This window comes from Suncus etruscus, chromosome 7, assembly GCF_024139225.1.
Source record: "Suncus etruscus isolate mSunEtr1 chromosome 7, mSunEtr1.pri.cur, whole genome shotgun sequence".
NCBI classification, from domain to species: Eukaryota; Metazoa; Chordata; class Mammalia; order Eulipotyphla; family Soricidae; genus Suncus; species Suncus etruscus.
This window is the reverse complement of record NC_064854.1, coordinates 70,991,087-71,012,196: the sequence shown is the minus strand read 5'-3', so window position 1 is coordinate 71,012,196 and position 21,110 is coordinate 70,991,087. Positions and strand designations below refer to the sequence as shown.

At 34.5% G+C, this 21,110-nt stretch overlaps 1 protein-coding gene across 1 annotated transcript in view; it reads left to right on the top strand.

The window, feature by feature from the left end:
* Window positions 1-265: 265 nt before the first annotated feature.
* COL19A1 (collagen type XIX alpha 1 chain) overlaps window positions 266-21,110 on the top strand; it is a 433,347-nt gene continuing 412,502 nt past the window's right edge. The window contains exons 1-3 of the mRNA XM_049777641.1: window positions 266-281; window positions 457-531; window positions 1,126-1,222. Of these exons, the coding sequence (XP_049633598.1) occupies window positions 266-281; window positions 457-531; window positions 1,126-1,222 (188 nt within the window). The remainder of the gene's footprint in view (window positions 282-456; window positions 532-1,125; window positions 1,223-21,110) is intronic.

The following is a 21,110-nucleotide window of genomic DNA, read 5'->3' as shown; positions in this document are numbered from 1 at the left end:
GTTCCTAATTGCTTTTCTCATAAGCTATGTTCTCCATTTTCTATATGTCATGGGCACTTGATTTTGTCAGTTCTTTAATTTTAGCCCATACATGATATTCCATAGTGATTTTACTTTGCCTTACATTTCAAAATATGAGCTTCAATATTTTACTAGATTTTGTACACTTTTGGTAACTCTCGATATAAAATATTATTAAATATTTGTATTGCATATGTATTCCCTCAATCTATGACTGCTCTACTTAGCCATATGTGATCCTCAAATGACTTATCAAGTCAGTAATATTCTTATACTTATTTTTGTCATTCAACTTATTCTATAGAGAGTTAGCACTATGGATTAAGTTATTTACATTTTATATTTATTTTAATTTTATTATGTGATTCAAATTTATTTGAAAACAAATGAAAAATGTATTACAAATTCTCAATATACATATATTTTTTTAAATAGACAAACAGTGTCCACTACTGAGGACAGAAGGACATCACCTGATACAAGACAATAAAAAGAAACCTGAATTTTCAGGTAAGCATTTTAATTCTTTCAAGACAACACTTTTTTAGAAATTATTAATTAATTAATTAATTAGATTTTAGTTTTGTTTTGTTTGATGAGGCACTTCCACCGGTTCTCAGGGCTTACTATTGGTTCTGTACTCAAGAATCACTCCTGGTACCTCTGGGACCATGTGGGATGTCAGTGATCAAACTCAGTGCTGATGGTGCTTAAAGCAAGTAACTTATTTATTATATTATTACTTCAGCCCCTATAATTCTGTACTTTTAAGGGAGAAAAAATGAATCAAAATTTATTTGATTTGATTTGAACTAAATAAGTTCATATAAAAATAAAAAAGAAAATATTCTTTTTTGGGGGGCACACCCGTTTGATGCTCAGGGATTACTCCTGGCTAAGTGCTCAGAAATTGCCCCTGGCTTGGGGGGACCATATGGGACACCAGAAGATAGAACCACCTTGCACTTGCAAGGCAGACACATTACCTCTAGCGCCACCTCTCCGGCCCTAAAGAAAATACTCTATTTGAAAATCAATGCATCTGATAGAGTCTACTCAGTTTAATGAAGACTGTTAATTTAAATCATTTGCCACATTTTACAGGTTTTGATCTAGGAGAGAGCTTCACTCTGAGACATGCATTTTGTGAAGGTGATAAAACCTGTTTCAGGTTGGAAATGCACTTGATTAGAGATACAATGTGAGTAAAATAACAATATATTAATTCATTTTTTTGATATTATTGCACAGTTTCTAAGTTGGAGGGCATTGTAGTGGGACTGTTTGCACTGGTGAAGGGGGGGAGAGATCTTTTATAATTGAAACCCAACTACAAACGATGTTTGTAATCATGGTGCTTAAATAAAGATAATTTAAAAAATAAAGATACCTTGAATTAAAAGGAGTTAAAATTAAATCTCAGCCAGTCTGATCATAATATCCCAAGAAAAAATTCTGTGGTAAATATGTTTAAAGTTTACATAATCAACATAAATTTTTAAAATGTAAGTTTTTACACATTGTAAGACAATGTACACTTAGAGATGAAAGATGGATCAATTTGCTTCTCTATTATTATATGCTCGCATGATAAATTGATTGAAATTTACAATAGTTTTTCTTTATATTTTTGAGTGCTGAGTACATAGTAAAGAAAAATGGCTTTGAAGTTTCACTTTTGGGTTTGATACTGAATTCATTTCTTAATTATTTTATGCCTATAAACATGGAATTAAAAGTAAAAAAATAGTTTTTCACTTAGAATCTAGAAATCAATTGGTCTGCAATTAATGCATGGCAAAATTATTTTCCCATGTGGTTGGCTATATGCTGAGGACAGATGGTTAGTATGTTGAAAGCTGAGTCACCAGGAAGGTAATCATAGCATATCTGGTCATAATACTCCTTTTGTGTCTATAATGGGCATTCCTGGTATCAAAAACTTTGACCTCCTCCAGCAAACTCCTCTCCATCCCCATGTTACACACTGTCAGCAACACTATGCACAGCAAGGATTGAACACTACTGGGTGAGGCTCATATTTTTTTTAACTAAATCACCCTGAGATACAGCTAAAAATTGTTGACAGTTGAGTTTCAGTCATTACAATGTTCTAAAACCTATCTTCACCATTATTTTTTTCGCCTATCAATTTGGTCACAGTTTCCCTCCTGTTTCCTTGCCAATTTCCAGCCTGCCTCTATGATAGATACCCTTTTTCTCCCCACATCCCGCTGTTTTGCAGTACTGTTTTGCAATAACTGTTGCTTAAGGATATCTCTAAGATTACATATCTAAGATTAAGAGGGATATCTCTAAGATTACCTTTTAGCACCCAGTTCTTTTCCAGAGTGATAGTATTTTCACTAGTTGCATAGTGGCCCCTTTTATGTCCTAGACTGCACTCATTCCATTATTTCTAGTGTCTCTAAATATTGTTTTTCATACTATTATTTAATCTTGCAAATGAGATACTATATTCTAGCCTGTCCCCTCTCTCTGTGACTACTTTTAAAGGCTCATAATATTTTTAGATTATTACTACTTCCAGAAAAAAATCTCATTTCAGTGTGTGTGTAAAGTAATTCTTAAAAATAAGAATTTTGCTTGACATTCTATTCAGATATTTGTGTAAAAACATATTTTTCTCCTTCAGATGGGTAATGTTATATTTAACAAACCTTATGAGTGATTAAAAATCTTCAAGTTTGAATCGTCCAAAGGGAAACAATTAAGCATCTCCTTGCCTATCCTCAGATGCTCCTTATAAACTAGATTTGTAACTCACTTTTCCCTGGATAACCATTCCTTTTAAACCTTCTACTTTGATATATTTTGGATATTTTTAGTTTAATGATATGTTTCCTTAAAAGTAAACTGCTCATTAATTTGGCAAGAAAGAAAACTGTAAAAGAAGAGAGTAATTTGATATTTGTAGATGTAATGGATGATTGTCAGGAAGGTCACTACAGCAGATAAAACTATTGTGGGCAACATTGAAGTTCTCCTCTTTGAGGCATTAAATATTCAGGGCACCACAGTTCCTTCCATATTGGAAAATTTATATTTAGTAAAGAAAAATCAGTATTTATCTCATATGAGCATGACTTAGATGCTTCTTAAATAATGGTAATTAACTTTAATGAATTTCAGAAATATAATCAATTATCTTTTGAAAACAAATTTCAAAAATTAAAATCCAGTTTTTTCTTATATCTTCTTCCTAATACCAAATCTATGCCATTCTGGTTTAGTGACAAAATTAAAAGGAACACCTTTAAAAATTTACCTAACTTGTATATAAGATGACTTAGCTAAAGTTTAAGAAGTTACTTTGGAAGACTACTGCCATAGTGAGACAATAAGTACTGGGCATAATATAAAATTTGTTTTCAAATATTTTTTCTAAATCACTGCCAAATCTGTATGCATCCAATGTAAGTGAATTCTCTGGCTCTGCAGAGCAGAAAACTTGTACCCACTACAGGAAACTGGAAGGTATCTGGTTAAGCTGACTTGTGTCAGTGGAGTGTCAAGTGGCTTGGCTCATCTCCACTTACATTTCATTCATTGTGCCAAGTATGCTAGGATGCTTCTTTCGCATGATGCCATTTTGATTTTTCAATGAGACTGGAGTAAAGTTGCAGCTATTTATATATTTGTAAATAAGCTGCCTTGCAAAATCAGCATGGGAAAAAGCAGATGCTATTTTATATGGAAAATAAAACCAATATCTAGTTTGAGCTTGTTTTTATTGGTTTGTTGTCTTCCAAGTGAGATTCATGAGAAAGAAATCTAATGAAATTTTTGGTAGAATGGCAATTTCTTTCCCCCAAAGTTTGCTCTGGCATGGGCCCTCCAAGATATGTTTTTTTTACACTTAAAGATGGCATGGATTTAGGGAACATAAGTGGTTCTTTATATGTTTAATTAATTTTAAATTTATGTCTATTTCTTCACTATCCTTTGGGATGAAGAATAGTAAAAATATTTTGGACTTTGAGAAACAATAATTTATATATTTTTTTCCTTTGGTTTTTGGGTCACACCCAGCAGTGCTCAGGGGTTACTCCTGGCTCTACGCTCAGAAATCGCTCCTGGCAAGCTTAGGGGACCATATGGGATGCCAGGATTTAAACCACTGTCCTTCAGCATGCAAGGCAAACACTCTGCCTCGATGCTATCTCTCCAGTCCCAATTTATCAATTTTTATATGGTGAGATTTTGACATAGGTTCTTAAGGCAATATCTTATCAGTAGAAAATAAAGCTAAATGTATATATCAAGGAGTACTATATATTTTTGGTATAGCATAGTCAATTTATTTCATTAGTAGCTTTCATATGGCATATTTTAAAATAAAATATCTTAGTACTTTAGAAGTTGATGAATATTAAATTTATATATACTGTTGATTTTGAAGAGAAGGCATACCTTTATTTTACTGACCAATGAAGAAGTTAAGCTGTTATTTGTAAAAGAAAGTTTTTGCTTTAGTCTTGAATACAGGGATGGTAAAATCACTTATCTCAGACTTTATGACTAATAACTACTTATGTAGAATATTGTAGTAGGTAAGATTCTGAGACTATACATGGTTCAGCAAATTAGAATGCTGTGATTTATTAGAAAAAAATTTATCCTAGGATAAATGCAAAAACCAAGACCACTAATTACAGAAGACTGATTATAATAACTGTGATGGAACAGAACTTCTAGAACCATAAAGAAAGACTCTATCCTAGACTTCATCCTATGACTTGTGCAAATACCAAGATCTCTAGCTACAGAGGACTGATTTTTATCATCCACAACTGAGTGGAACATTTCCTAGCCCCATAAAAAGATCTTGGGGTTCACAGGGAAGATATCCACGAAACATCCAGGTTTGTCTATAATATTACCTGGAAGCAATCCTCTACCATGGAAGACCCTACCACTGCTCAGACATCGACCTACTCAAAAGAGACTTCCCTTAACACTGAGAAGACTTAACAACAATGACCTGCTTACAGGACAGGGCTTCCTGCATTGCCCTTTAATGGTGAGGTGAAATGAGAGGATGACCCACATACTGACTTCAATGTAGGATATGCAGATTCCAGGATCTTTAATACAGAAACATGATACCCACAACAGAGACTGTGTGAAAAGTGTGTTGGCACTACGGACAATGTCTTGGATTGGACGATCTAACTTGCCTGGAGCCTAGAGTTGGTCTTATGCCAGAAAACTTCAGGGGTAGTGTTTCTTTGTATTTAGGCCAAGGTTATTCCTTTCCATGCCTCTCATATTTTGGTGGGCCTATGCAAACAACAATTGCCACTCTATCACCATTTTTACTGTGCTCCTTTGACTCTAATCCTTAAAAAAAAATCCACTTAAAATTTGAGGTTAACTTAAGCTAATATGCATGTACATGGAAATGTAAAAAATACTATGCCTCTAATGTTTAAGGAGTTACGTAAGTTTTATGGCTCTAGATTGCCTTGTGTGCTGTTAAGAAATATTATAATGGGGCCCGGAGAGATAGCACAGTTTGCCTTGCAAGCAGCCGATCCAGGACCAAAGGTGGTTGGTTCAAATCCCTGTGTCCCATATGGTCCCCCGTGCCTGCCAGGAGCTATTTCTGAGCAGACAGCCAGGAGTAACCCCTGAACATCGCCAGGTGTGGCCCAAAAATAAAAACAAAAACAAGAACAAACAAAAAAAATATTATAATGTGTTACAATCTGGGGACTTGAGGGACAAAGTAATTGTACATGGATTCTGTTTTATTTATCTTAATGTTCTTTGGCTGAAAGTTCAAAGTTAAGATATCAGCAAGGGGACTTCTTCTGAGAATTATGTTATGAGTGATTGACCTTCCACTGTAACTTTACCTTGTCCTCTTTCTTTGCATCTTTGTTCTCATAATTAAAAATTAAAAAAATTAAAAAAAAAAGATCTTGGGGTTCAATAATGAGCATGTACAAAGCCTGTAGTTTTTTCCCATGACAGTATGATTCAAGGGTGGAGAAATTCTGTATCTCGTAGGCCAAGGGAATTCCCTTTCTAATTTACCCAATATTTACTGTGCCTATGTAAAAAAAAAAAAAAAAGGCACAAAACCTTGCCACACCAGCCCTCCTTCTTTTCCTTTTTTCTTCTTGATGATTTTTATTTCTTGATGTTGTTTTCTTGTTGTTGCTTTGTTGCTGTCATGCTTTTTTGTAGTTGCTTTTATTATTTTTTGTTGTTTTTTTATTATATTTTTCTACCCCCCTTCTTCTTTTAAATTGATATTTGTAGCCTGATGAACTCCTTCAAGCTTTTTTTTTTCCAAACAGAATCATAGAACTTGAATCATTTTGTTTTGCCTCATAAATTAAAGGGGAAAATGGATGGTACTAGGAGCAAACAGTTTTATAAACATTGACTAGAAATAAAAAAAAAAAATTATGGCCCGGAGAGATAGAACAGCGGCGTTTGCCTTGCAAACAGCCAATCCAGGACCAAAAGTGGTTGGTTCGAATCCCGGTGTCCCATATGGTCCCCCATGCCTGCCAGGAGCTATTTCTGAGCAGACAGCCAGGAGTAACCCCTGAGCACCACCGAGTGTGGCCCAAAAACCAAAAAAAAAAAAGAAAGAAAGAAAATCAGACTTAAACACCAAACCCAAAGTCAAAGACAACAGAATTGATACCCAAGCTACAACAAGCTGTACACAGAGGGGATCAGTTATACTAGCAGTCCAGGGGATAAAGAGAGGGTAAGATATGGAATGCATGCTGAGAACAGGGGTGGAAGAACAACAACATTGGTGGTGGGAATGGCCCTGATTCATAGTCACTATGTATTTTAAATATTACTGTGAAAGATTTGTAATTCACTTTGGTTACAATAAAATTTATATCTATATCTATGTATATAACAGCATATGCTGAGCAGGAGAGATAGCACAATGGTAGGGCATTAGCCTTCTACATGGCCAACCCAGGACAGCCTTGAGTTTGATTCATGGCTTCCCATCTGGTCCCTGAGCCTTCAGGAGCTATTTCTGAGAGCAGAGCCAGGAGTAATACCTGAGCACTGCTAGGTGTGCCCCCCTCCTCAAATAAAAAAGAGCAGCATATGTTGCTTGTGCTGATATCAGCATATTTAATAATGATCAAAATATGCCAAGAAATTCAGAGGGGCAATATATTCTTTAGATTATGAAGGGATTATTTTATATTCAGTCACCAGTTTTTTAAACTGTTGGAATGATGCAGTTAAGTGGTTTTCCTTGCATGTAGCCAATCTGAGTTTGATCCCTACCATCTCCAGGAGTAATTTCTCAGTACAAAGCCATAAATAAGCCCTGAACATCACTTAGTGTTCCCCAAACCCCCCTCAAATAAAATTAAATAAAAAATAGTTTAGTCTTTCACTCAAAAAAGAAGAAAAAAGTGGAGGCTTAAGGTGTTTGCTATGAACCAATTTATCTCTATCTATCTATCTATCTATCTATCTATCTATCTATCTATCTATCTATCTATCTATCTATCTATCTATCTATCTATCTATCTATCTATCATCTATCTATCATCTATCTATCTATCATCTATCTATCTATCATCTATCTATCTTTCATCTATTATCTAGTGAACTGATAGGTGATAAGGCTATGTGTAAAAAAAATAGCCACACATTAATTTTCACAAGATTTCGTGAGCTAAACCAAGTGATAAAATTGACAAATGTGGTTCCTTTAACTTTAGTTTCAAATAAATCTTTAGCAAAGAGGCATCTTCTTGCTATGTCTATTTTATAAAATGTATGGTTTGCTTTCTGGAATAAAGGTTGTTTAGTTCCACAGTTTTACATTATAAAAACAAAGAGCTGACAGGAGCTATTTTTGTTTGTATTTTTTTTATAAAAATATTCCTCAGAAAGTGGAAAAACATACATTTTTATTTTCAAGGTCACCTGACTGGACAGAAGCAGAGTATCTGGTAACCACAGAGCCTCAGATCAGTGACCTCACTTTTTTTTTTAATTTTTTTTATTTAAACAACTTTATTACATATATAATTGTGTTTGGGTTTTAACTAAAAAGTTGTAGCGATTTGAAGTAAAATTTTGTAGCTTATTATATTAGTATATTAGGTTTTCTGAAATATTTTTGTTCTAGTGAAGGGTAAATGAGAGCATATCTCAATGAGAGACTAAAAAAATACAATTTATCCCAGCACTCATCTATTTACTTAGCAGCATTTACTTTTACTAAATTTATTTTGCATTTTAAAATTCAGGTTATATTGTCCTTTTAAAAAATGTGTTTTAGAGGCACATTGTATATGCAAACATTTCATGAATAAACACTTTGCTAAGCTCTTATTGAACTGTTAAAAAATTGTCTAATTTTGCTTTCCTAGAGTGTATTGGAGAGATGCACTGTTAAGAAAAAAAAGTAAATTTCTTAACCTTGACCATATGCATCGCTTTCTATCATTTTATCATAGACTACAGGACTGAAATTCAACCCCTACTCTCATAAAGAATAAACTTCGTTTAGGATCACCCACAGGCAGATTTTCATTATTTTCATTCCTTCCCTAATACGGTCTGTTTTCTAACCATGTTTCATTTTTATTGCTCTTCTTTGGGACTTCTCCAAGTTCTTGATTCTGGTTAAATTCTAAGGCTGAAAACTATGTTCAGAACTTTGGTACTGAAGCTTCTAATTGCTGAACTTTATGAGAGATTCCTTCATAGTTCCACAAAAATATAGAGAAAGACCTTAAGAATCTGTTGAGTTCTTATGTGATATAGTCTATCATTTTATATAGCTAGGAAGTTCCTATATAAGGAAATGTGACTTAGAAAGTTATCCTTCTGGTTTCTATGACTTGACTATGACATAATTATGTGATCAATGTATTTTCTTAAATATAATTTAGCATGTCAAAATGTGATGTGAATCATCAATCATATATATTATTTTTTATATACATTTTATTAAAACAACTTGATTATATACATGATTGTGTTTAGGTTTCAGCAATGTAAAGAATACCACCCATCACCAGTGCAACACTCCCATCACCAATGCCCCAAATCTCACTCCTCCCCACCCTACCCCCACCTGTACTCTAGACATGCTTTCTATTTCCCTAATACATTCTCATTGTTAGGATAGTTCACAATGTATGTAGTTATTTCTCTAACTAAACTCATTCCTGTTTGTGGTGAACTTCATGAGGTGGGCTGTAACTTCCAGCCCTCCTCTCTTTTGTGTCTGAAAATTATTATTGCAAGAATGTCTTTCATTTTTCTTAAAAACCCATAAATGAGTGAGACCATTCTGCGTCTTTCTCTCTCTCTGACTTATTTCACTAAGCATAATAGATTCCATGTACATCCATGTATAGGAAAATTTCATGACTTCATCTCTCCTGACAGCTGCATAACATTCCATTGTGTATATGTACCACAGTTTCTTTAGCCATTCATCTGTTGAAGGGTATTCTGGCTGTTTCAGTGTCTTGCTATGATAAATAGTGCTGCAATGAATATAGGTGTAAGGAAGGGATTTTTGTATTGTATTTTTGTGTTCCCAGGGTATATTCCTAGGAGTGGTACAGCTGGATCATATGGAAGCTCAATTTCCAGTTTTTGGAGGAATCTCCATATTGCTTTCCATAAAGGTTGAACTAGATGGCATTCCCACCAGAGTGGATAAGAGTTCCTTTCTTTCCACATCCCCGCCAGCTCTGCTTGTTCTATAAATTTTCCTCTCAGTACCGCTTTTGCTGTGTCCCATAGGTTCTGATAGTTTGTGTCTCCATTGTCATTTGTTTCTAGGAAGGTTTTGATTTTCTCTTGGACCCACTGGTTATTCAGTATTAGGCTGTTTAACTTCCAGGCATTAAAATTTTTCTTCTGTGTCCCTTTGTAGTTCACATATAATTTCAGGGCCTGTGGTCAGTGAAGGTAGCCTGCAAAATTTCTATTCTCTTGATAGTATAGATGTATGTTTTATGTGCTAGCATGTAGTCTATCCTGGAGAATGTCCCATGTACATTAGAGAAAAATGTGTTTCCAGGTTTCTGGGGGTGGAGTATCCTAGGCCTCTTTCTTCCATTTCTCTTTTCAGGTCTAATATATTCTTGTTGGGCTTCACACTTGACCTATCAAGTGTTGATAATGCCGTGTTGAGGTCTCCTACAATTATTGTGTTGTTATTGATATAATTTTCAGATTTATCAACAATTGTATTAAATATTTTGCTTGCCCCTCATTCAGTGCATATATGTTTAGGAGAGTGATTTCTTCCTGTTGTACATATCTCTTGATTAATACAAAATGTCCATCTTTGTCTCTTACAGCTTTCCTGAGTATAAAGTTTGCATCATCTGATATTAGTATGGCCACTCCAGCTTTTCATGGGTGTTGTTTGCTTGGATGATTTTCCTCCAGCCTTTTATTTTGAGTCTATGTTTGTTCTGACGATTCAGGTGTGTTTCTTGTAGGCAGCAGAAGGTTGGATTGAGATTTTTGATTCATTTAGCCACTCTGTGTCTCTTAACTGGTGCATTTAGTCCATTGAAATTGAGAGAAAGAATTGTCCTGGGATTTAGTGCTATCTTTATATCAAAGATTGGTGTGTCTGTTGGCCAGTCTTGTCTTAAAGTAAGTCTTTCAGTTTTTCTTTTAAGACTGGTTTTGAGTCTATAAGTTTCTGAGCTGTTGTTTGTCTGTGAAATCATGTATTGTTCCTTCAAACCTGAAAATGAATTTTGCTGTGTGCAGTATTCTAGGGGAAGCATTTATTTAATTGAGTTTTGTCACTATGTCCCACCACTGCTTTCTGGCCTTGAGTGTTTCAGGTGACAGGTCTGCAGTAAATCTCAAGGATGTTCCCGTGAATGTAATTTCTCTTTTCAATCTTGCTGCTTTCAGAATTCTGTCTCTATCTGTGGGATTCATCATTGTGACTAGGATGTGTCTCGGGATGTTTTTTCTGGGGTCTCTTTTAGTTGGTACTCTTCGGGCATGCAGGATTTGATCACATGTATTCTTTAGCTCTGGTAGTTTCTCTTTAATGATGTTCTTGACCGTTGATTCTTCCTGGAGATTTTCTTCCTGGGTCTCTGGGACTCCAATGATTCTTAAGTTGTTTCTGTTGAGCTTATCATAGACTTCTATTTCCATCTGTTCCCATTCTTTGAGTAATTTTTCCATTGTTTGATCATTTGCTTTAAGGCTTTTTTCCAATTTCTTTTGCTGTATGGAGTTGTTATTCATCTCATCTTCCAGTGTACTAATTCTATCCTCAGCTGCTGTTAACCCATGGGAAAGCTCATCCATATTTTTCTTCAATTCATCTACTGAATTTTTAAGACCTGTTATTTGACCTGAAATTTCAGTTTGGTGTTCTCTCATTTCTATCTTTATATTCTCTTGATTCTTATTAGTGTTCTCTTCTATACTTTCTTTGATTTCTTTGAACATCTCCCATATTTTGACTCTAAACTCCTTATCTGAGAGACTGACTAGATGGTTGGCCATGTTCTGGTCATCTGACTTGCCGTGTTCATTCTCTATGTTGGCGCTGGCCTGCGTTATTTCCCCATTGTCACACTTGTATTGTGGTTTTTCTACGTGTTGTGGTTGTATTCATTGGCTAAATGATGTGTGTACCTCTGGCTCCTCTCTCTCTGGGCGTATCAACTCACCCCCAGGAAAGGCTCCAGGGAACGCTAGCCGTGTGCAGATAAAGCCACACACTGTATGAAATCAGGCTCTAGAGAAGGCCAGCCATGCACAGATGAAGCCACACACAATATGAAATCAGGCCAAGAATGTAGCACAGCACAGGAGACAGAGATAGGAGTTGGCATCTGATTTCCAGCAGATTTCAGCGGCTTCCCCCTTTACGGGCATATCAACTCACTTCCAGGGAAGGCTCCAGGGAAGGCTAACTGTGTGCAGATGAAGCCACACACTGGATGAAATCAGGCTCTAGGGAAGGCTAGCCATGCGCAGATGAAGCCACAGGATGAAATCAGGCCAAGAATGTAGTACAGCACAGGAGACAGTGAGAGATAGGTGCTGGCATCTGAGTTCCAGCAGAGTTCAGCGGCTTCCCCCTTTCCAGGCATATCAACTCACCTCCAGGGAAGGCGCCGGGGAAGGTTAGCCATGTGCAGATGAAGCCACACACAGGATGAAATCAGGCTAAGAATGTAGCACAGCACAGGAGACAATCAGAGATAGGTGCTGGCATCTGAGTTCCAGTAGAGTTTAGTGGCTTCCCCCTTTCCGGGCGTATCAACTCACCTCCAGGGAAGGCTCCAGAATCATATACATTCTTAAGTTGCAAAGAAAGGCCTGTTAATTTTACAATTTATGCATTATTTATCTTACAATTTCACCAAATTATACAATTTGGACAAATTTTAAGAGTGTCTATATATACATACGAGTGAAAATTTTACTTATTCATTATAAGACCCTATCTCAAGAAACCTACTTACTTTTTGCTCTATAAGATTTAGGGACATTAAATATTTCAATAATATATTACTTTCTGAAGAAATGGTTAAAGAATTTAATGTCAATTTAATATCAATTTAGTATTTCCATTGATGTGTTTTAGAAGCATATTATTACAATAAATTTAGGTAAGTCAATATCATTTAGAGAAAGTAAAAAAAGCATTAAGTAAATGATCCTATGTGTGTAGGTTCAACAAAATTTATGTCATTTAATTTTATATGATTTTATTTAGTTAACTTTGGAAGAAGCACTTACATTTACTCTTTTAGCAAATGTTGATATATATACACAATATATGCATATATTATGTATACATATATTCATAAATGTTGACATAATAGGTGCAATGTAATATGGCAGAAATTTGGAACTTGGTTAATATACTGCAAATTATATATAACTATTTTACCTAAAATATCCTTATATTATTTGCCTTGCGAGTTGTGAGTTACCACTTAAATGTACAACTTAAAAGTCTGGGAGATAGCTCAGAAATCACTAGGGCATGCTTAGCATAAGTGAAGACTCAAATTTAATCTCTGGCTTCATTGCTGAATTCTAGTTTTGAACCATTCAAGCTGATTAAGTATTGCTGGTAGTGTCCCTTTGAGCACTGCATGGGAGCACCCTCCCCAAAGTCATATTAAAGCAAAGTTTACAATAAGGTTGTAATAAAGCAAAAATCACTATATTTTGGTAATTTGGGCTATCCTGTCAACAAACATTGATTATTCTACTTTTGTTAAATTACGTTTTGTTTCATCGCTTAATTTAAAAGCTAATGAATCATATTTTATAAGGAATAGCAGGGCTTTTGTTTGAATGATTGTATGTATATATTTGTAAACAATATATTGCAGGTTCTTAGAATGTACAGAAGGAAGAGGCAAATATATGTTATTTTAGTCACTTCTAATTTTGTTTGGTCCATTAAAAATGCTTTGAGAATTAGTTTTTAACATTAGGTAGCTTCAAATGTATTAATTTTATAAGAGTTGTAACCTAAATTTAAGCATATCCTTAAATGTATGAATTTGCAAGAGTTGTATTAATGTATGGTATTTTGTAACTTATGAATTTAGGAATCACTTTGTAACATGAGACAGATTTTTTCGGAGATTGATGAGATATTTATGCTTCAGAAAGTAGTATAGGATAGTTTAATTCTTATTCTCAGACACACCATCAGATAGTAAGATATAACCATGTTTTTAGTGATAAATTTTGAAAAATACATTAAAATTTGAAATTTAAAAGCTATTATGTCATCTAACATCATTAATTTATCATCACCATTATCTCAATTTAATCATACAAATCAGAAAATTAGTATAACCCCAAGTTGCTTATTATTTATGTAATAACGCATATGAATGTAATATGTCTTGCCTATTGCTTCAGTTATATTTCCTAAAATATATTCTTTTAGATTAAATGACATCTTTATAATTCTAGATTAACAAGTAATGTAGACAAATAATTGAATTTAATAAGTCTTTGAGAAGACCTCTAATTATGTCACTTAAAAGCAGTAGCATGTTCAGTACAAATTTTAATTAATATGGATATGCATGATAATGGCATGCAGAATCAACATCTGGTTAGTTGAAAATGAGATTGAATTGACCAGATGTCTTATACCCAAGTTATTCCTCTTATTTGAATGAGTTCAGTTTCATTTTCACCTCAGAATTTCTTTGCCTCAGCTGTCCTCTCCAGAGGCAACCCTTCTGCTTTCAAAAGTTAACCCCATCATTTGTGCTTTTAATTGTCATCGAGCCAGCATCCTCCAAGCCTTGAGCTAATGTGTGTTGTTAATGTCCTTTTCGTGTCATCCAGACTTCTTAGTCTACATTTCAGTCCTTCCTTGTTAGAAGCATTTTTTTTAACAACCCATTTCATTTTTCACTTTTTATTAAGTTTTGTAAAATTATTTAGATAATTTTCGTTTATAATACCATTAATGTTTGTGTTTTTGGTGTACAAAGTTACTATACCTTCACATAATGCCATTATTCTCATGTTTTGCATTTATTGGGCTCAAATGATGTCATTAACATCTGCTATCTACTCTCACAAGTAGAACCTTAGCATCCTCTGCAAAGTAATTCTTATTTTGAGATTTCCAAGTCAGTTTCACATACGTTTGGGATCAAAAGCAAATATACTCTATTCTAGCTTTCCAATCTTGTTAATACATATGTTCCCCCCACCCCTACCCTGCCTCTGCCTCTGCTGCTTCGGGGAATCTTCTGCTTTTATGAAAAAGTTGCTCCACAGGACCTAGTCAAGCTTTATTCATATCTGTTCAAGTGCCAGAATTGCACTGTGGCTTTTTTTTTTTTTTTGAATTTTGTTTTGTTGTGTTTTTAGCCACAACTGGTACTACTGAGGGTTTACTGCTGGCTCTGTACTCAGGGATCACTCTTAGTGGTGCTCAGGGAATTATGTATTTTATCAGGGATTGAACCTAGGTAACTTTAACTATTGTATTGTCTCAAACACCAAACCCCTATGCTCTGTCTTATGACTGAACATGTGTGTGTGTGTTTTCTGTAAATACTTTTAAGTGGTGAGGACTATGAGTTCAATGACCCTGTCTCGAATTTCCCCTTATGTTCCAAGACAATGTTTCTTGGGCATAATATGCTTGAGATGTATACTTCAACAGACTGTTGATATCTCCTCTCTAGGGACAAAGTTTCAGAACTTTCCAGTATAAAAAGAAGAGAGTCTTCTTTGTTATCTTCATAGTGACTACTTCTTTTATGAGTAACTCACAATGACAATGCAAAATTCCCTTTGCAAGTGAGAGTTCTAAAGAAAAAAATAATGATATATTGTTGCTATATTTTTTAAGTTTATCTTTGATGTTAACCATCAAAGAAATTCTTATAAAGTATTTTATAGCATTCCCAAATAATAGCGAAAAATATGTTGGCCAAGAACTGCAGCTCTGTGGATGAATAACATGGTCCTTACCATCAAATTATTTCTGTCTGGTAAGACTTATATGTCAACATTTATCCTTTAAGAAAAATAGTAAGAGCATTTAGATATATTTATGACAAAAGCTGGGTGAATAGGTAACATCACTTTGAGAGAGTCAGGAGATTTGAAAAGTAAAACCTTGAAGAATAAGGACAATTTTTTTTCTAGGTGAGCCAAGACCTGGTATCTGGTATTCAGAAGAAACATAACGCTTCTTTTAAAGGTCAAGGCAACTTGAAGAATGGTGAGAAATTCTGTGCTATTAGAAACATAGTAAGGAGTGTCAGAGGGTAAAGGTAGCTGGAGGTCCTGAAACCAGAATATGTGCCAGAATAAAGGGTATAAACTTAACTCACGAGAGAGAGAGAGAGATAGAGAGAGAGACAGACAGACAAACAGAGACAGACAGACAGAGACAGAGAGACAGACAGAGACAGAGAGAGAGACAGACAGACAGACAGAGAGACAGACAGAGACAGAGAGACAGAGACAGAGAGAGAGAGAATGGCTTTTGTTACCTGAAGAGAAACCAGAGTATATCAATTATCCTTTAGACAGGCTCTTTAAGGGAGCTGGAGCGGTGGCAGTAAGGCACAGAGCGGTAAGGCGTCTGCCTTCCCTGCGCTTGCCTAGGAGGACCGCGGTTCGATTCCCCCGCATCCCATATCCCCCAAGCCAGGAGCCATTTCTGAGTGCATAGCCAGGAGTAACCCCTGAGCGTCAGTGGGTGTGGCCCCAAAACAAACAAACAAACAGAAAATTCTTTAAGTGGAAAGTGTGGAAGTATATGCCAATGGGTAAATTCACTACTTTCAACAGATGTGAAAACTTCTAGACTAATTCTGATACAGAGGCAGACTCAGTAAGGTCAATTTAGAAGACCTTTCAGACAGCAATTGTGTTTTCACAAGAATTGTTTTATACTTGTTTAGTTTTGTTTTATTTTGTTTGTGGCCGCACCCAACAGTGCTCATGGATTACTCCTGGCAGGCTTGGGGGACCATATAGGCTACCTGGGTCGACCAAGTTCAAGGCAAATACCCTACTTGCTTTGCTATTGCTCTGGCCCCCAGGTATTATTTTATTTTGGGGGTGGGGACTTTTGAAAAACCTAACCTTTTGGGAGCAATTTCTCTATTACATACTCAAATGTTCTTTTAATGTCATCTATTAGAAACTTTTTTTTTAAGGAGCAGTCATTTATAATGCCGCAGTGAACAATCATAATAGTTGTCTGATGACTAGGTGTGAGATTAGTCATGTATGCTTTGTTTTCCCATTAAAAAACCTATCTATCTCAGTCCTCTGCCCATAGGCTAAAAAAAATTAAGAAAAGAAAAGAAAGAAAAAAATTTCAAGAGTTTTTGTGGCTAAGAAAGTCAACATCTTCATCCATTATGGGACTAAGGCATTTCACACAAACCCTCCAGGCCCAGCTAGCTAAATTGCTTATCACTTGACAGGTGATGGTGGATGTCAGCTGTGAAAGAAATGACTAACTATAAAATCCGAGTATCTCTCACTTCTCTCTCAGGAAATGTAACTTGTATCATGTTTCACTTCCTGGAAGATATTCAGCAAGTCAAAAGCTCCACTGATACTTATATATACGGAAGTTCTTTATAAACCTGGCCTCATGCTTATTTAGAATACAAGAATTTGGAACTAGTTCTTGATATTTAAAAATAGATATTTTTCCATTTAGCCATTTAATCTTATATGCAAGAAATAAAGGTTACTCTTACTAAATATGATCTGGAAAATTCACTCAGCAATTTCAAAATAGTTCCCTTTGTTTTCTCCCGAAAAGAAGGTTTTATGATTCGAATCTAATGCTAAAAAGTATTACCCTCATAACCATAGTGATTCATAACCACTTAAAAAAACAAACTCTTCTATTTAAATATATATTGCCTTGATTTTTTAAAAAGCCATTTAGAAAATAAAGTTTCTCTAGGGTATACATAACCTCTCTTCATTTGATAAGTACCTAGACTGGGAGCATTTGTTAGTCTTAAAGATATATTTTTTTTTTACATTTTATCTCCTGTATTACATTATTATTTAATTCACTGAGAAAACAAAAAAGAATTTGGTAGTTATTATAGTGTTTTTATTTTTTGCTTATCTTTTACTTCTTACTTTGGACTGTTCTTTATTTCTTCTTTACACAAGACAGATGTTGCTGCTTTGCAAACTATTGTTCTTTTAGCAACAACAGAGAAATATATCAGGCTTAACTATCTGCACAATAAAACTACCAAATCATCAGTGTACTCATAAATAAATGTATGAGCTTTATTATGGTCTTTCTTCTTCTCAACCTACCAGGTCTAGTCACGATATCATTCCATCTCTGATTCCATCTTTCTCAACATAAAATTTTAATCAATAAATACTTGCATATAGTTTACAAGAATAAAACATGTTTATGTTTTATGATTTAATTTGCCTTAGCTGTATTTTCAGAGCTCCCCATTGGAAAAGTATCTGAAAACTTAAGTCTTTTCTCTTAAGCAATTCTTAACTAGCTTTTTCATTAACTGGACAGTCAAAATGTGCACTATTTATTCAATTGACAACCTCTGTCCCTAAGAAACAAGACTACCTTCATTAAGTTACTTTGTTTATATTAATGTCAGGCATTGATTTCATACTCAAGGGATAAGAGGAATGGAAGCTTACATTCAGCCCTGTGCCAGGAAAGCATTAACATGGGATATGTGTTGAGTATTTTTCCATAATCATTTAAAATAGCTATATTTATGATAATTATTTTCACATTTTAAGGAATTACTTGTCTTTTAGTTAGGTCGCAAATATAGTGGTATACTTCTTAACTAGTATAATACAAATATATTACTTTGATCCAGGGAAACAAGTTACTTTTTTGTCACAATTCTTTATATATTTCTTCATATTACAGTTATTGGTAAATATCCTGTTCTAATTATTTTATTATCTTGAAAATAGTCTTCATTCCAAGATAAGCACTTGCTTAAGTAACCATCATTATTCTAAGAAATTATATCGAAGGCAAATAGACAAAATGATTCTAATTGTCTATCATCTTAGTAGTACAAATATCTCTTCTAAAACCCAGCAGTCAGTAATCCCAATTTTAAACATAATGTGAGGTTTCTAAGCTTCCTGTTCTTGTGATCAAATTACCATTTTTTACTCCTGGCCTTGTGCTCAGAAATTGCCACTGGCAGGCTATGAGACCATATGAGATGCTGGGAATCAAACTGGGTCCCTACTTGGTTGGCTGCATGCAAGGTAAATGCGCCACTGCTGTACTATCTTTCCAGCCACTCAAATTACTATTAGGAGAAGGAACTACTATAATAATGATGTGAAAATATCATAGTGAATACTTAGCTCAGAGTTCAAAATTGATTTGTCATTGTTGTTCATATTAGTTATATTATAAATATATTGCATTATAAAATTATTTATGTTTATTTATCTCGTATTTACACCCTATCCCATCAGAAGAATAAATATTTTTATTTTATATATTACCCAAATACTACATTTAAGTCACATCAGTAAGGGTGAGGGCAAAAATGTTCTTAACCCAGAGACCACAAACAATTTAATATATTGTTAAATAAATAACTGAGCTTGGAATTAGGAGTCCTGAGTTTCAGTTTCCTCCTGGAATCTGTCTGACTAAATACTGGTGGAATAGTTCTTTCACTCCTATGGCTTTATTTCCTTTATAGTTTCTATGCTATGTTTTTTATCAGTTGAGATAATTGATTTAAATCCCTGTTTTTGTTCTTTTTAGTTTTAGGAAAAGAGAACCATGTGACACAAATTTGTGTGCTTTCTTCTAACTAAAACATTTCAAAGTGCTGAAATGAAAATTTGTAGCATGCCTGTCTCAGATACAGGCAGGGGATGGGAAAGGAGGGAAATGGAGGACATTGGTTGTGGGAATATTGCTCTGGTGATGGGGGATGTGTGTGTTCTTTTTACGACTGAGACCCAACCACAAACATGTTTGTAACCATGATACTTAAATAAAGATATTTAAAAATCAAAATAAATGAAAAAAAGACAAAACAGTAAAAAATTGTAGCATCTATTTTATTATTTATAATGTAAAGAGATATTAATTTTCATTGAATTTAAGAATATTCATGTTTTGTTTTAAACCTTATGATGAATTTTTTTTAGAAACACATAGGGCTTGGTTTTACCTTTTGAATGTGGTAAAAAGTACATTTTCATAATACCTGATATTTAAACATTATAAAGGCAGGCATAGATCTTTGTACTGAATACAGTGTTTATCACTTACTGGCATTGGCCAAAGGCATTATTATGAACTTTTCTTAAATGGGACAAAGTTTGTTTAGAGTACCAAGACTGACAAGTACTTTCAGGGAGATCACACTCTTGTGGTGGTTGGACATAGGCAAGAAATATGTAAATCAGTTATTTTTTAAAAGACACATGTATGGGGTGCAGAGCCTTGCATGTGCTAGCCTAACCAGTTCAATCCCCAGGCATCCCATATGGTCCCCCAAGCCAGGAGTGATTTCTGAGCACAGAGACAAGAGTAACCCCTGAACATCACCAGGTGTGGCCCCAAAACAAAAAAATAAAACAAAAGACACATCTATAAAGACAATAACACAAATAAAATTTATTCCAAATTAAATATATTGTAAAAGTAATTACAATGCAAACACTACCTAAATAATATCTTCTTACTATTGTTTCTTCTATTAAGGCAGGTTCTCAGTTTTTGGGGAGCTGGGTTTTAGGGGAACCTCCAACCAGAAGTATTTAAAGTTAGATCTCAGTAAGTCTGCTGTGTTCAAGGAACAAAGTTTAGATCATTGTGACTGATACCTAAGCTCCACAGAGACTTGAACTAGATATGATGTTTCAGAAAAAGGCAGGTAATAAAAGATTAAAAGCCTGCAAGACATGATTGGGGTATTCATTGAATATTTGGAAAATGGAATATTATTAGAAAATTGTAAGTAAAGGTGGCACCTGATTTAATTTTTATTTAAAAGCTAAATCTAGTTACTGAGTTTGGGCTAGATTTACTGGGGAGAAAAATGGAGTCTTGTGAGAAAAGTATAATAAGTGAGGAATGATAGTGGCAGGTTGGAGTAGGATGTTAACATGGGAGATAAGGATTGGACCAAAATCATGCTCTTAGTGACAGAAATAATACTTGCTGACAAGTTGGATAGGGTTAGGAATAACAACAGAAAGGCAAGAATCAAAAATGACTTCTAGGAATTTGGCTAGAATATCAGGGTGAAGTGTTCTGGCCTTAATTAAGATATAAAATCCTTGTATACATGTATGTGGTAGGAAACAAAAATAATAATTTTAGATATTTAATTAGTGTCGTATTTAGTCAAGTGGAGATGTTTAGTAGACATTTAAGTATGTGAGTCTATGATATAGATATGATAAATAGTCTAGGTTTTTCTTGGCTTTGTCTCTACCATATCACATAACCTTTTTTGTTTTGAAACTCTCCTCTCTATCACAGCTATATGGTGACATTTTGCTCTTCAGAATTCAACATAATGCATTTC